At 47.4% G+C, this 16,472-nt stretch overlaps 1 protein-coding gene across 32 annotated transcripts in view; it reads left to right on the plus strand.

Moving 5' to 3' along the window:
- Nucleotides 1-12,057: 12,057 nt before the first annotated feature.
- ZNF532 (zinc finger protein 532) overlaps nucleotides 12,058-16,472 on the plus strand; it is a 133,584-nt gene continuing 129,169 nt past the window's right edge. For 8 of the 32 annotated variants that reach the window (XM_078346948.1, XM_035271246.3, XM_054244264.2 and 5 more), the window contains exon 1: nucleotides 15,157-15,258. In XM_078346948.1, coding sequence (XP_078203074.1) covers nucleotides 15,183-15,258 — 76 coding nt within the window. In that variant the 5' untranslated portion in view covers nucleotides 15,157-15,182. Of the gene's footprint in view, nucleotides 12,287-14,142; nucleotides 14,253-14,571; nucleotides 14,654-14,737; nucleotides 14,848-15,156; nucleotides 15,383-16,472 lie in introns of those variants that run through there. The other 24 variants (XM_008979893.5, XM_078346954.1, XM_078346957.1 and 21 more) reach the window with 9 other exon arrangements.

Here is a 16,472-nt window from a genome sequence, read left to right on the forward strand (position 1 = left end):
GGAATGATCTCGGCTCACTGCAACTTCCATCCCCCGAGTTCCAGCAATCCTCCCATCTCAGCCTCCCGAGTAGCTGGGACTACAGGCATACACCACCACTCTCAGCTAATTTTTGTATTTTTTTCTGTAGAGATGGGGTTTCACCATGTTTCCCAGGCTGGTCTTGAACTCCTAGACTCAAGCCATCCACCCTCCTTGACCTCCCAAAGTGCTGGGATCACAGGCTTGAGCCACGGTGCCCAGTCCAAACTCCCTTTTATAACAAACCCTTTCCTGTGATAATGAACCTACTTTCCAGATAAAGACATCAATCCATACTTGAGCCCTCAAGATGTAATGACCTCCTTTTTTTTTTTCTTTTTCTTTTTAGACAGTCTCGCTCTGTTGCCCAGGCTGAAGTGCAGTGGCGCAATCTCAGCTTACTTCAACCTCCGCCTCCTGGGTTCAAGCGATTCTCCTGCCTGAGCCTCCTGAGTAGCTTGGACTATAGGTGCACACCACCACACCTGGCTAATTTTTTGAACTTTTGGTAGAGACAGGGTTTCATCATCTCCTGACCTCATGATCCATCTGCCTTGGCTTCCCAAAGTGCTGGGATTACAGTTGTGAGCCATTGCGCCCAGCCAACCTAATCACCTCTTGAAGTCTCCATGTTTCAACTCTGTTGCATTGGGGATGAAGTTTCTAACACATGAACTTTGGGGGACACATTCAAACCATAACAGCTACGTAGAGATTCACAGCTCTAAGTCAAAGAGAGGCCTTCCCTAGTTTTTTATTTGCTCATGGGCTTTTGTTACTTGATTAAAAGTACATATTTGGGCTGGGTACAGTGGGTCACACCTATAATCCCAGCACTTTGGGAGGCTGAAGTGGGCGGATCACGAGGTCAGCAGTTCGAGATCAGCTTGGTCCAAATGGTGCAACCCCATCTTTACCAAAAATACAAACAAATTAGCTGGGTGTGGTGGCATGCGCCTGTAGTCCCAGCTACTAGGGAGGCTGAGGCAGAAGAATTGCTTGAACCTGGGAGGCAGAGGTTGCAGTGAGGCAAGATAGTGCCACTGCACTCCAGCCTGGGCAACAGAGTGAGAATTTTCCTCAAAAAATAAAAACAAAAAAGTGCATATTTGCATCTTTGAAAGGGCACAGTGGCTCATGCCTATAATCCCAGCACTTTGGGAGACCAATTGGGGAGAACTGCTTGAGCTCAGAAATTCAGAATCAGCCTGGGAACATAGCAAGACCTCATCTCTACAAAAAATGTAAAAATCAGCTGGGCACAGTGGTGTGTGCATATAGTCTTGGCTACCTAGAAGGCTGAGGTGGGAAGATCACTTGAGCACAGAATTTCCAGGTGACAAAAATAAAAGAAGCCTGGTGGTGGTGGCTCACACCTATAATCCCAACACTTTGGGAGGCCAAGGCAGGAGGATCACCTCAGCCCAGGAGTTTGAGACAAACCTGGACAACACAGTGAGACCCTGTCTCTCTAAAATTTTTTTTTTTTTTTTGAGATGGAGTTTCGCTCTTGTTACCCAGGCTGGAGTGCAATGACGCGATCTCGGCTCACCACAACCTCCGCCTCCTGGGTTCAGGCAATTCTCCTGCCTCAGCCTCCTGAGTAGCTGGGATTACAGGCACGTGCCACCGTGCCCAGCTAATTTTTTGTATTTTTAGTAGAGACAGGGTTTCACCATGTTGACCAGGATGGTCTTGATCTCTTGACCTTTTGATCCACCCTCCTCGGCCTCCCAAAGTGCTGGGATTATAGGCGTGAGCTACCGTGCCCGGCCTAAAATTTTTTTTTTTTTAATTAGCAAGGTGAGGTGATACATGCCTGTATTCCCAGCTACTCAGGAGGATGTCGTGAGCCTGGGAGGTCAAAGCTGCAGTGAGCCTTGATCACAACACCCACCACACTGCAGTCTGGGTGACAGAGTGAGACCCTGCCTCAAAGAAAAGAAAAGGGCCGGGCGTGGTGGCTCATGCCTGTAATCCGAGCACTCTGGAGGCCAAGGCAGGTGGATCACCTGAGGTCGGGAGTTCAAGACCAGCCTGACCAACATGGTGAAACCCCGTCTTATTTTTAAAAGAAGAAAAGAAAAGAAAGAAGGAAAAGAAAAAAGTTCATATTTGCTCTTTATAGGGCAGTAATAAAAAAGTTTTTCTTTGTGACATGTTTCCTGGCAGAAACAAAATAAACAATACAACTATTTTACTTTTTTTTTTTTTTTTTTGAGAGAGGGTCTTGCTCTTTTGCCCTGCTGAAGTGCAGTGGTGCGATCTCAGCTCACCACAGCCTGGACCTCCTGGGCTCAAGTAATCCTCCTGCCTCAGCCTCCAGAGCTGGGACCACAGGCTTGTGCCACCACGCCTGGCTAATTTTTGTATTTTTGGTAGAGATGGGGAATCTTGGCCAGGCGCGGTGGCCCACGCCTGTAATCCCAGCACTTCGGGAGGCTGAGGCGGGTGGATGTCAAGAGATTGAGACCATCCTGGTCAACATGGTGAAACCCTGTCTCTACTAAAAATACAAAAAAAAAAAAAAAAATTAGCTGGGCATGGTGACACGTGCCTGTAATCCCAGCTACTCAGGAGGCTGAGGCAGGAGAATTGCCTGAACCCAGGAGGCAGAGGTTGCGGTGAGCCGAGATCGTGCCATTGCACTCCAGCCTGGGTAACACGAGCGAAACGCCATCTCAAAAAAAAGAGAGATGGGAATCTCACTTTGTTACCCAGGCTGGTCTCGAACTCCTGGGCTCAAGTGATCCTCCCACTTCTGCCTCCCAAAGTGCTAGTGTTACAGGTGCAAGCCACCACAATTGGCAATATAAATGTTTTAACACAAAATAAGTAGGTTAACTTACAGGTGTGGTGGCTCACACCTGTAATCCCAGCACTTTGGGAGGCTGAGATGGGCGGATTACATGAGTTCAGGAGTTCGAGATCAGCCTGGCCAACATAGTGAAACCCAGTATCTACTAAAAATACAAAAATTAGCCAGGCATGATAGCGGGTGTCTATGATCCCAGCTACTTAGGAGGCTGACACAGGAGAATCACTAGAACCCACGAGGCGGAGGTTGCAGTGAGCCGAGATCGTGCCACTGCACTCCACTCAGGGCCAAAGAGTGAAACTCCGTTTCCAAATAAATAAATAAATAGGTTAACAGAATAAAAATCCAAACAGTTCTTCTCCCAGCTCTGCCCCGAGTGTCCTTGCATCCTGCCCACCTGATCGTGCAGGAGCCCTGACACGGTTTTGGTCCTTCAGATGGCAAGACATTACCCTATGTAATGGCAAGATTGGATTGCTAAGGATAAAGGGACAAGAGCTTTCTATTGAGACTGTGTTCGCATTCATCCAAATGCTTCATTATTTCGTAGGTTCCGGAGGGGAGGCTTTGCGATACTTCTGTGCCGGTGCTCTGTTCCTCTCCGTTCTCATCACCTTTCACTATGACTTCAGGCAAGACAGAAAAGAGTAGGAGTCAAATTAGGAAGGGCTTAAAGGTGCAAATCACCAAGAACCACAATCGGTGACCCCAGATCAGCCTGGACTGTATCACACCTTCCTGTCTATGTCTACATAACTCTGCGATTCCATTGTCTTAATTACATTTCTTTCTTTTTTTTTTTTTAGACAGAGTCTCTGTCGCCCAGGCTGGAGTGCAGTGGTGCCATCTCAGCTCACCACAGCCTGGAGTTGGGAGCTGCTGTGCGTCACAATGGCAATTCATTGTGATCTGGAATTAGAGGAGAGACCAGACCTGGAACACAGATGTGGAATCATCAGAATAGAACTGAGGCTCTGTGAGCAAATGTGTTTCTCCAAGAAATGCAGATTTTGGAAAGAAAAGGGCCAAAGATAGCCCCTGGGGAACAGTCCATATTTTTCAAAGGAATGCAGGAAAATTAGCCAAGAAGGAAGACTGAGAAGGAATGATTTTATGGAAAGAGAGAAAGTTGTCATGGAATCTGAGGGAAGAGAATTTTAAGAATGGGCTAGCGTGCAGTGCTCCCTGCAGAATTCCTGAAGCATGGGGAGTTTTCAGACTATAGAGTTATGTAGGAGCTAGCCATAAAAAGGGCCAGGAGGTTTATCCTATGCCCCAAGAGAAAGGGCCTTTATTCCTTTTAACTTAATTTTTTTGTAGAGGATAGGTGTAGGATGCACTATGTAAAAGAATGGACGGATGTCGGGCACGGTGGCTCACACCTGTAATCCCAGCACTTGGGGAAGCTGAGGCAGGTGGATCACGAGGTTAGGAGTTCGAGACCAGCCTGGCCAGCATGGTGAAACCGGATCTTTACTAAAATTACAAAAATTAGCTGGGCATGGTGGTGAGCAACTGTAATCTCACCCGCTTGGGAGGCTGAGGCAGGATAATTGCTTGACCCCTGGGAGGCCGAGGTTGCAGTGATACGACATAGTGCCACTGCATTCCAGCCTGGGTGACAGAGTGATACTCCCTCTCAAACAAACAAAAAGAATGGACAGATAGCATGTGCAAGGGTTTATTTAATGCTTCCTTTTCTTTTTATTTTATTTATTTATTTATTTTTTGAGACAGAGTTTTCACTCTTGTTACTCAGGCTGGAGTGCTATGGCGCGATCTCGGCTCACCACAACCTCCGCCTCCTGGGTTCAGGCAATTCTCCTGCCTCAGCCTCCTGAGTAGCTGGGATAACAGGCATGTGCCACCATCCCCAGCTAATTTTTTGTATTTTTAGTAGAGACGGGGTTTCACCTTGTTGACCCAGATGGTCTCAATCTCTTGACCTCGTGATCCACCCGCCTCTGCCTCCCAAAGTGCTAGGATTACAGGCTTGAGCCACCATGCCCGGCTAATGCTTCCTTTTCAAAGCTACTTAGTTTTTTGTTTTGTTTTGAGACAGGGTCTTATTCCATAGCCCAGGCTGGTATGCAGTGGTGTGGTCACAGCTCACTGCAGCCTCGACCTCCTGGGCTCAAGCAATCCTCCTACCTCAGCCTTCCGAGAAGCTGGGACTAGAGGCACATGCCACAGCATCCAGCTACTTTTTTATTTTCTGTAGATACAGGGTCTTCCTATGTTGCCCAGGAACTCCTGGGTTCAAATGATCCTCCCACCCAGCTTGGCCTCCCCAAATAATAGGATTGGAGGTATGAACCACCTGGCGCTACAAAGACGTGTGCACAGTGCACAGTGCCTAAGGCCTGAGATAGCTTATCTGGTTGTAGTTTATGCTCTAATTTTTTCATAGGCTACAGTCAAGTTAACTTAGCATATGTGGGAGGACCTAGGTTGGACAAGATGGAAAAAGGCTGAGAGAAGAGACACTGCCAGAAGCGGGTACTCAGGAACTCTTTGTAAATGGTGCAATGTAGACTCTTTTTTTAGTATTTTTTTTTTTTTTTTTTGAGACGGAGTTTCACTCTTGTTACCCAGGCTGGAGTGCAATGCCCGATCTCGGCTCACCGCAACCTCTGCCTCCTGGATTCAAGCAATTCTCCTGCCTCAGCCTCCTAAGTAGCTGGGATTACAGGCATGCGCCACCATGCCCAGCTAATTTTTGTATTTTTAGTAGAGACGGGGTTTCACCCTGTTGACCAGGATGGTCTCGATCTCTTGACCTCGTGATCCACCCGCCTCGGCCTCCCAAAGTGCTGGAATTATAAGCATGAGTCACCGTACCTGGCCAATGTAGACTCTTTAACTTTTGGTCAGAGGTTGAGGTGGAAGTTCCCAAAGGGTGTGATGAGAATACACTACTTATACTGTTCACATAGCATTGTCAAACATAGCCTGGGTATGATATATTTCTTTTTTTTCCTTTTTGGGAAAGAGTCTTGTTCTGTCACCGAGGCTGGAGTGCAGTGGCATGATCTTGGCTCACTGCAACCTCCGTCTCCCAGGTTCAAGCAATTCGCCTGCCTTAGCCTGCCAAATAGCTGGGATTACAGTTGCGCGCCATCACACTCGGCTAATTTTTTGTATTTTTAGTAGAGATGAGGTTTCACCATGTTAGACAGGTTGGTCTCAAACTCCTGACCTCTAGTGATCCACCTGCCTTGGCATCCCAAAGTGCTGAGATTACAGGTGGAGCCACCTCACCCGGTCATTTTTCCTATTTACTTATTCATAACGCCGTTGCTTCATCTCATCCGTCAGCTATGCAAAAGGTTTTAGCTGACATTTGCGAGGTGAATTGCTGTTTACCAATATCACTCAGTTGTTTCTGCAATGTAAGTTGGAAAGTGTTGAATTTGCATTTTGACATTTTAACTGAATTGGTGATAAATTTTATGTATGTTGGAATTTTGGTAATTTAACCCCATAATTTTAAATTCCTGTATAGAAACTACTCTGTTCGTGGTTACTGTTCCTGTTCTTAATAAAATGAGATAATGTTTTGATTAAAGACATCATTTATTGTTGATAATATACCTTCTCTGCTAAACACCTTTTTAATGGTTCATAAAAAATAAGTGTTTTCAAGTATGTCATCATGAGAACAGGGGCAAGCAGATACCGTAAGCAGAGCATTCAGCACTTAAGCAAACCTCCCACACTGTGTAATCTAGTCTAATGTGTGTTTCTTTTTGTTTTTTTTTTTGAGGCAGAGTTTCGCTCTTGTTACCCAGACTGGAGTGCAATGGCACAATCTCGGCTCACCGCAACCTCCGCCTTCTGGGTTCAAGCAATTCTCCTGCCTCAGCCTCCTGAGTAGCTGGGACTACAGGCGCGCACCACCATGCCCAGCTAATTTTTTGTATTTTTAGTAGAGATGGGGTTTCAAAGTGGCTCTCGCCGGAGGTCATGGCGCTCGCGAAGGCGAGGTCATCAGTTCAAGGCTAACCTCATAAGCTCAAACTGATTGGTAAAAAAAAAAAAAAAAAGAGATGGGGTTTCACCATGTTGACCAGGATGGTCTCAATCTCTTGACCTCGTGATCCACCCACCTCAGCCTCCCAAAGTGCTGGGATTATAGGCGTGAGCCACCGCGCCCGGCCATGTGTGTTTCTTTAAATCTACAGCAATATTTTCTAAGTGTCTTTCAACTGTTTGCTGACAAATAAATATTTTATTTATTTTCTGGTTATTATTTTCATATTTTAACATTTGTTTTTTTGTTTATATATGTAAATTATTATTGTTCATTTTTTAACTTTTCCGGAAATAACCACTGTTTTCCCAGTGATATGTGACTTCTAGTCTTTGGTATTAAGTAAGAAACCTCAAAAGAGACTTCAAAATAATCATCAAGTTTAGCAGAAAATTATAAAGTATCTGATCATCTTTTATCTTTGTCATTGGAAAAAAAAAACCCAAATCTTATAGGTGTTAATCCTGATGTTCTGAACACTTAATTTTTAAGTTTTTTTTGTTTTTTTTTTTCTGGAGACAGAGTCTTGCTCTGTCGTCCAGGCCATGGTGTGATTTCAGCTCACTGCAACCTCTGCCTCCTGGGTTCAAGTGATTCTCCTGCCTCAGTCTTCCAAGTAGCTGGGATTACAGGCACCTCCCACCAAATCCAGCTAATCTTTGAATTTTTAATAGAGATGGCGTTTTATCATGTTGGCCAGGCTGCTCTTGAACTCCTGACTTCAAGTGATCCACCTTGCAAGGTGCTGGGATTATGGGTGTGAGCCACCATGCCTGTCTGATACACAAGACTTAGATGAGGAGGTGGGGAAGGGTAAGGAGAGTCTTCCAGAAAGCAAAGCCAGCATGTGTGCAGGCCTGACAGTGGCAGGAAGTAGGTGTCCTTCAAAGAACAAAAGGGCAAGCCTGGATCTTGAAATGTGAGAAGGGAGAGGCAGGCAGGCAGGCAGGCAAATGGGTCTAATTGTGAAGAAACTTCTAAGTCATAGTTACAATCTGGACCTCGTTCTAAGGACAGTGGTGCAATCTGGAAGCATCTGATCAGAGGAGTGGCAAGATGGTATCATTGGAAAGATTCCTCAAAGTTTAGTGTGCAGAATGCATTGAAAATTGGCCAGGTTAGAGGCAAGGACGCAGTGAGCAGTTCCACACTGGGATGATGGGCCTGAGGGTGGGTCTGGATGTCAGCCGAGAATAGTGATTGGGATCAACAGACTCTTGAAAGGTAGAACCCTCCCAGTATGTGGTGATGGAGCAGATGAGAGGGAATGAGGGTTGTTTTCAGACAGGGCAGGTACTGTGGAGGTGGATCTGATGGGTGGGTGGCTTGGGCTGAGGTACTGGAAACAGACCGTGAGTAATCTTTGGAGATACACTTGTGAGGGACTGAGGAAGGCAGGATTAGAAAGAAGGAGTTGTCCCACAGTGCTATGGAGATTGAGGCCTCAGCCAATACAGTTCTGGAGCTGGGATGGCCCTTCAGAGTTGGCCCAAATGAAGGCAGGAGGGCCAAGCTTTTCTATCTCTACATTGGCCAGATGTTGGCTGCTTCTTGGAAGTGGGGGTAGCCTTGGGCAAGACAGTTTCCAAGAACTGTCACTAGACAGTGGCCAAGGCAATCTGCAGTGAGGGACTCGACGGTGAGTAGTCAGCAGCCAATATTCTTAGCAGCTAGGGGATGGGGTGTACACCCTGAAGAGAGAACTTAGACAAAACACTACTGCATCCACTACAATAGCTAAAGAGCTTAGGTTTAACTGAAGACATTTTTACTTTTAGACGCTTCTAGCATCATTATCCATTCCTTAGTTCACCGATAATTAATGTCAATTATGGGATGTACAAAGCATTGTGCCCAGTGGTGGAGATGGCCAGAATGATGAGGGCAGGATGGGAAGATGAAGTAAATGTGAGTGCCTGCACGAGACCAGTGAGATTCCTCCTCAGGAGGAACTGGGTCCCCATTTCCTATGTTCCCTTCTCCTTCAGGTAGGCCCTCAAAGGATTAAGCCGGATGCCTCCTCCTTTGTCAGATACCTTCCTAGGTTCTTCTTTCTCTTCCCCTCCTCTTGGACTTAGAGAGTGGAGAACAAACCCAAACACGAATTTCTTTGAAGGAAGCCCAGATATAACATACAAAAGTTCCACAGGGCTAGGAAATCTTACAAAGTTCTCTACATATTTCTCCTTTGGCCCAGTTTCTGCAGATGATTCTTTACCGGGATCCCAATCCCCATGCTTCTGGCTCTCTTTTGACTCCTGAAAGGAGAGCTCATAGAAACCCACTTTTCTCTGTCCCTACCCTTCTCATCTCTTTCCTTGGTTGGACAAGGCCAGCTTTCCAGCATGTAGGCCTAAAGAGATAGCAGGAGGTAAGGATTAGTGGATTCATCCAGTAGCCAGGACCTAGGAGGTCATTCAAATATCTACGGGCCTCGTGAATAATGCCCAGTGCTGAGCCCAACCCCCACCCGCTTCGGGTCTCAGTGAAAGGCCTTTGCAGGCATTTCCAAATTACCACAGAAATCTATTTATGAAATTGCTAACAAAGGATAAGGGGAATCCTTTACAGTCTATTTCTGGCAGGCCAATAATAATTTAAACTTGGTTACGATCTCTTTCAAGGGTATGTTTTTGAATATTAAAAAAACCCTTAATTCTACCAACATTTTGATGTTGTTAAAAAGAAAAGGTAGATTTTTTCCCCCCTTTTTCTTTGCTGACTACTCTACAAATCTTTAAATTATGATGCCAGGATTGAACAGTGTAATAATTTCTTTAAAAAGAAGCTACCACATTTAACATATTAATCTCTCTAAAACCCCCTAGGCCTAGCTTGGTTTTGAGCTAAAAAAATGTGTAGTTCAAGGTGTGAGACTGCTCGATTTAGGAGTGGTTCCACGGGGCCTCTGGATTGTGAGATAAAGAAAAGGCGTTTCCTTTTTTCCTTCCACTTTCCCTCCAGGAACACACCTTTCGTTCTGTCTACCTAACAAAGGAATTTCCTAATTTCATGACAGCATTTGAAGGAAAGTATGATGATATTTACATGCTTCTGCAAAGCTGGCTTCCAGCCACAAAAGATTAAAGAAAAAAAGCCAGGATTTTGTAATACGCTGATTGGATGAACAGCCAAGACACTGAGAGTTAGCAATAAAAAACAGCAACAACAAAATCCCAAAGGGTTTGGAATTCCTTTAGTTTCTATTTGGCATAAGAATCATATGATTTCTTTGTTCTGCCCTTCCTTATCGACTGCACTCAAATGATAGTTTTATTTCATTCTTGTAGTCAAGTGACTGACTCTTTTGTTGCTCAAAGCAAGAGAGGTGCACACGAGAGCTTACATATGTAGAATAATAGAATGAATCTTTTTGTATTGTTTTTTGAAAGAGGGGTAGTGTCTGCTTTTTTTTTTTTTTAAGAAAAACAGAATAAATGCTGTCTTTTCCGCTGTGAAATTTAATGTTTTGCGAAATAGACTAAGACGGTGCTTTGCTTTTAACTACTGGTCTACCTGCAAAGGAGTTCCTCTGAAATCCTCTTTATAAAAATAGAATGGAGATAACTTGCAATAAACTATCTTTTACTTTTTTTTGGTTTATGGTATTTAAAAGCAGAGGCGATGTTATTTGTTGCCATTTGTGCAAATGATCAGTTTTGCTTCTAGACCAAATTTCTTCCAGCCAAGGCTTGACTAATCACTGAGCTTTGTACAGAGCCCCCGCTCAAAAGGTATTTGGCATGATGAAGCCACGAGGCAGTGGTACAGCTGAAGATTCTTTATGATAAGCATTTCAGACTTTCTTCAGTTTTGGTAGTACAACTCTTGTAACCATTGAAAAGCTGCTTTGCTGTCATTTCAACTCTTAAGAGGAGGGAATGGGGGAGGGGTAAGAGTATTTTAAGTAAACAAAGATTCCAAATCCATGAAACCTAGGATTGATCGTGGTATGTACAGTATTAAATTCCATATATTGTAAAACGTGGAGCATATCACGATTTCACATTAGCAGGTCCTAGTGTACTCTTCAATGCACATACGGTTTTTATATGCATATTAATAAAGGCCCATCTTTGAGAGAAGAAAAAAGGCTCCCTTTCAAATGAAATCGAGCCCAGGTAAAGTTGAAACCCAATCCACAGAGTACTGGCACCGTTTTCAGGCCAAAAGAAGACAACAGTTTCAATTTCATCGTCTTGTAATACTGATAAATGGGATGCTGTGACTGACAAAATTTGTAGATTACACAGGTCTTTCTAAACGTGTGTAAATATGCAAATATGTATTCCAATTTATGTGCAATTCTAAACAATTTGCTGTTTGAAATAAAAGACCAACTACTCTTCTGTGAGACAATAATTCGGGTCATTTACATGGAAAGTCTTAAACAGCAAAAATGCTACTTGCAATTTACATCATACAGGGCTCCCATCACCGAGAACAATGGCTTCCTCAACGGAAGTTCACGCCGGAGAGAGGTATACTGAGATTTTTTTTTTTTTTAATTCTCAGCACACTTTGCAAATACTAACCCATCAATCTGATTTAAAAGGAAAGAGAAATGCTTCTTTTGCTTGGAGTCGTCACTGCTACTCGAGTGTTATTTGTGTCTTCAGATTCCGATCAACCAAGAGTGAACCTTTTTAAGAGGTTATGGTGGCATATTTTTCCAGGTCCTTCCATTTTGTGCTGTTTCCAGTGTGGGCACAATTAGCTTGACATAGGGGTTTCTGTCCGGTTTTAGAAACCTTTCAATGGAGTGCACGTCTGTGAGCAATAAAGGAAGTAGGACACAGGGCTGGGAAAGCAGCATACCTCATCTGGAATGGAAATCTATCGTCTGTCGCCCTTGCACGGGTCACGATTATACATCTTCGTGACCTTTAGCAGGCTTACATATGTATCTTTTTGTGTTCCGTGGGCTATGACCACCTGCTGTATGGACAATATGTGCTTGTTACATCTGTACACCTTCTCCCTTGTAGAATTTAAAGACCTAGCTATTACATCTTGTTTACTCAGTATCATTCCCCCATTAAGAAAGAAAAAAAAACCTACATGAACTGAACATGCCATGTTTCAATCTGGCCCCAGTGGCTTTTTCTCTGAAAGCAAAACGTGTGTCTTTTACACCAGGGCTTTCTCCCCACCCCAGGGGGTGTCTTCCATTCTTTTGTGGCTCAGTTGAAGGCGAAAAGGGCTCCAAACCACTAACTAACCCGAGGAGAGCCCCTTCTTTCACCTCCAGGGAGAATTTCAGATTTAATTTGTCTGAAGATAGCGTGCTCTCTTCTTACTTATTTGCCACCATTACGAGGAGAACAAAAACACCACCTTGGCTTCAAGATCCTGGGTAGAGGCTCACGGTCTTTTCAACCATCTTTGGCGAGGCCTTGCTTCCTTCCACTCGAGTAAGTCGCGGCTTGGGGCCACGGAAAGGACTGGGTGAGCACAGCCCGAAATGTCGTTGGAAAAAAGCAGCCCTCCCTGCGCCCCTCACCAGCCCCACCACCTCGCTCCGCTCCCGGGGCGAAGCCGCGAGCCGGCGGCCCGTGCGGGCGAGACTCGGCGGGTCCGCGGGGCGCCTCCTCGCCGCCGCCGGACTCCGGGGCTCGGCAGCGGCCGGGCGTCGGCGCTTGCCGGCCACCGGGCTTCGCGCCGCCGCCGCCGCCCGGCTCCCGGAGCCTCCCTTCCCCCACCGGCCGCCCCCTCCCCCTCGCCCGCGCTCCCTTTTGTTCGCTCGCCGCCCGGGCCGAGCCGCCGCTGCCGCCGCCCGGGCCCGCACCCCCAGCCGTAGGCCCCGGCGTGGCGGGCCGGCCGCCGCCGCCGCCGCGCGGCCTAGAGCGCGGTGCCCGGGGAGGCGCGGGGCCCGGGCCGGGCGCTCGGCGAGGCCCGGAGGCGGCGGCGGCGGCCGGGGAGCCCGGGAGGCGGCGGCGGCGGCGAGGCCGCTCCACCGCACACGCACACACAGACCCCGGCGGCGGGAACGCAGATGACACGCCCGTAACATGGAAGCCGCCGCCGCCGCAGCTCCGACGACAGCAGCAGCAGCCACAGCAGCAGCCGCCGGCGGCGCCGCGCTGAACAAAGGTCATCCGAGCTGCGGCCCAGACGCCCGGGCTTGACCGCCGCGAAGGCCAACCCCGGGACGGGGGTGGGTGTGCGCCTCCGGGGCTGGGGGCGGCGGGCGGCCGGGGCGAGCGAGGGGCGCAAGGCAGCCGGACGCAGGGGCGCGGGTGGGCGCCGGGCAGAGGCGGGGCGCGGCCCCACGAGCCCACCCCTGCGGGCCGGGGTGAGCGCGTGAAGCTCAAGCCCCTGGGCCTGCCTGCAGTGGCCTGTCCCACCCCGGCCTTGGGGACAGCCGGCCTTCGCTCCCCGCCAGCCGGCTTGGGGGGCCGAGGAGGAGCCGCTCGGGCTAGGCCCCGTAGGTTCCGAGAGGGGGGCCACGTGAGCGCGGCTCTCCTGCTCCCCCCGCCGGCGCCGGCCGGGCACAGATGCAGAGGCCTCCGTGCCCCCTCTCCCCCTGGCCCTGCCTTCGCCCCCCGCCCCCTCCCCAGACAGCCCCAGTTTTCTTCCCCCGAGGTGAAGGGATTTGGACTTCTCCCCCCAGGTGCTTGAAAGAAGAGAAGGTTGGAGGAGGAGGAGGAGACTGGGGGGCTGCTGGTGGTGGTGACAGGGCTGGGAGAGAGAGAAGAGGGACGGATGGGAGGAGGGGGCTGGGTGGGGTGGGGGTGACAGCAGAGAGGAGCCTGGTCAACAAGCCAGCACCACTGTGCTAGGAGGCCAGGCCGGCTCTGCAGCCGACGCATCCCGTGTGAGCAGACACACATAGCTCGCTTTCTTGGGGGCTCTTTGTCAGCCACCAACACAGAGAACACACTGACACACACGTACACAAAGATCTGAGCCAGGTTGTGGGAGGTAAGTGGGGGAAGGAGAAGGAGGGGGAAACAGTGTCTGCGGTGGGCTGTGGGGTGGAGGGGAGGGGGATGGGCCCTGAGGGGCTCTGGGGTGCTTGCAAGGTGAACCTCTCCAAGGCTGGGTGCTCGTGGGGTGGGAGGACACACGATGACCTTCCCCTCCTCAGGAAGACCTAAGAGGGAAGAGCCACCCCCAGTGAGATCCCCCGTGTGCTGATGATTTTCAGGGACTTGTTGGCAACTCAGCGAGGGTTGCCATAGCTTTTTTATGTAGGGTGACCAGAACCGGCTGAAACTGGTTTGAGGCAGATCAGCTCCTGAACACAATGCAGTCACTGAGCTACTACAGTAGGATAGCAGCTTCCTCCCTTCATGGCAGCCAAAAGCAGAGGAGCTTGCAGGAAGGTACCATCCCTACACAGTATGTGAATGCACACTTAGACACCACACAGCACTGGTACGTGACTAATGGAGCCCTAAAAGATTCTGGGTAGAGAAGATGGAAAAAAAAGGTGCAGGTTTGCAGGGTCTGAGATGACTTGGGCTTTTCCTGCCTTTTTCTTTTGCTTAAGGGATGGACAAGGAGCTGAGATTTATGTCCCTTATTAGAAGAAAAAAATGTGCCTTGCTAGGGTGGGGACACTTGGTGGATGCAGTCTCTCTCTCTCTTTCTCGGTGTTTTTAACAAAACAAAACCAAAATGAACTGAGGGGTTTGTGATGGTAGTTTGTTTGTTGCTGGAGAATGCTACTTTGCATGCTTTTTTTCTCTTGCAGGCTATGTTCTGTGTTGTGCTTTTTCTTTTAGAAGCTACTAAAGGGTGTTGGGGATGCTTCTGAGTATAATGAAGGCCAAAAGGTAACAATATTGTTCTAGGAAATGGGCATAAGTGCATTCCAGTGATGCTGTTAGCCATACATGCTGTCTTTTTTTTCCTTGTAGGCCTGTTGACTGGGGCTGCTTTTAACCCTTTCCTATTTGCTGAGAATGCAGCCGTGTGACAGTAACTGAACATTGGTCTAAAGTCTTTCCAAAAGGTCAAGGTTCACAAGGTGAGATATGCTGTTTTGAGCATGAATTTAAATATTGATTTGCAGATCCATTTAGACACAGACGGACGGTGGATTGCTACCCAGGAGATGAAATTGGGTTCAGAGTGGAGAAGAAATGCTCTTAATGTGATCCCAGTTTAGTGGGATTAGAGTGACTTCATGATGGTATTGCGATCAAGACGAAATCGGAATGCCTTCATTAAATGGCATGTGTCTGGGCAGTGGGGAGAGTCAGGCCTGGAAGGAAGCGATTGGAGAATGGTAGGCGCCAGGGCCTTGTGGAGAATGTGCTGTTTTGCATAAGACGACAGCAGTACACATGTGGCATTTTCCCGATGGTGACAAGAAAAGGAAGTGTTTCACCAAATCGAGGCAGCCTAGCCACCTTTTTAGGATTTGAGGAGTCTGGAGGTAGATTTGCCTTTTGTTCATGCGTCACCTTTCTTTTACCTTGCTCTCTTGTGTTAACCCGAAAGGTTTTTCACTCCGAGTCAAGTGGTGGAATGTCTTGTATTGATTTTGGGGGCTGTTGACGGTGAGTTCGCCATTGGATTCTTTGTGGCATATATTTAATGTGGAATACTAATGCAATGCCAGGAGGAAGCCGGGTAGTCTGGCTTCCTCTGTGAAAAGATGCCTGTTAACTCAAAGCTGGACTGGAATGGGTGGTAGAAAATGTCTGATGCCTTTAAAGATTGCAGTTAGGTTTGAGCAGGTGTTTTCATGCACCCTCCAAAACCAGAGGTTGGAGAGGAGGGGAGAGAAGAAGGAAGCAGTAAGGAGAGTAGCAAAGTGAAGAACAAAGGCTGAGGAGGCTGACGGGGGAACACTCAACATTTTGCCTTGGGTTCCTTGTGAAAAGAACTGCAACTTCCCCAAACAGGAAACCAGCAGCTCCAGAATGGGATCCAATGTGATCTCAACAACAGATAGAATTGGTCCTGCCTTTCTGCCGGTTTTTGGGAAAAGTACAGTCAAGAGGAGCCCATAGAAGACATGATTGAAAATAAAATTTTCCCCTACTTTGAAGTAGGCATTTTGTTCCTGTCCGTGTTCAGCAGAATGGGGGCTTTTCAGCCATGCCGAGGATCTTGGAATTGGTTAAGTTGTATGCTGGCAGTTGGTGAAGGATGTCAAGTATGCAAGGGTTTTATTGTTAAAATGTTTTTCATTTGGCTACAGAACATCCGCTGTGTGATAAAACTGGCAAAAAGGAAACAAGAGTGCATGGTTAGCTCAGAATACTTTATGGAGTATTTAATAGAGATAAATGTAATCTCGGATGGATATACCAGTAAATAGCTTACATGATGGAACAAAATTCTTTACAAATCACTGTGCTAAAATTGGTTTTCAATTCTCTATCATTTCTGACTGCCAGAGGTTCTGTGTATGAGTGTGGCAGGAATATGCTTGCGAAGCAGATCCGAATCCATGCTGCACGGTGTGCTGCCCCTGCGTTTCTGATGCCAACTAAAACTCAGATGGCTAATGTGATAAACCTTAATTAGCTTAATACAATAAGCTGTTGTATCATTTAGTCCTTCATTCTTGTCTTTTGAGAGGCAGTGATTTTTGCTTAACCCCCTTGCCGTGGCTATACATTGCGAGTATGTTCAGAAAAC

The sequence above is a fragment of the Callithrix jacchus genome, chromosome 13 (genome assembly GCF_049354715.1).
Source record: "Callithrix jacchus isolate 240 chromosome 13, calJac240_pri, whole genome shotgun sequence".
In the NCBI taxonomy this organism is placed as follows: Eukaryota; Metazoa; Chordata; class Mammalia; order Primates; family Cebidae; genus Callithrix; species Callithrix jacchus.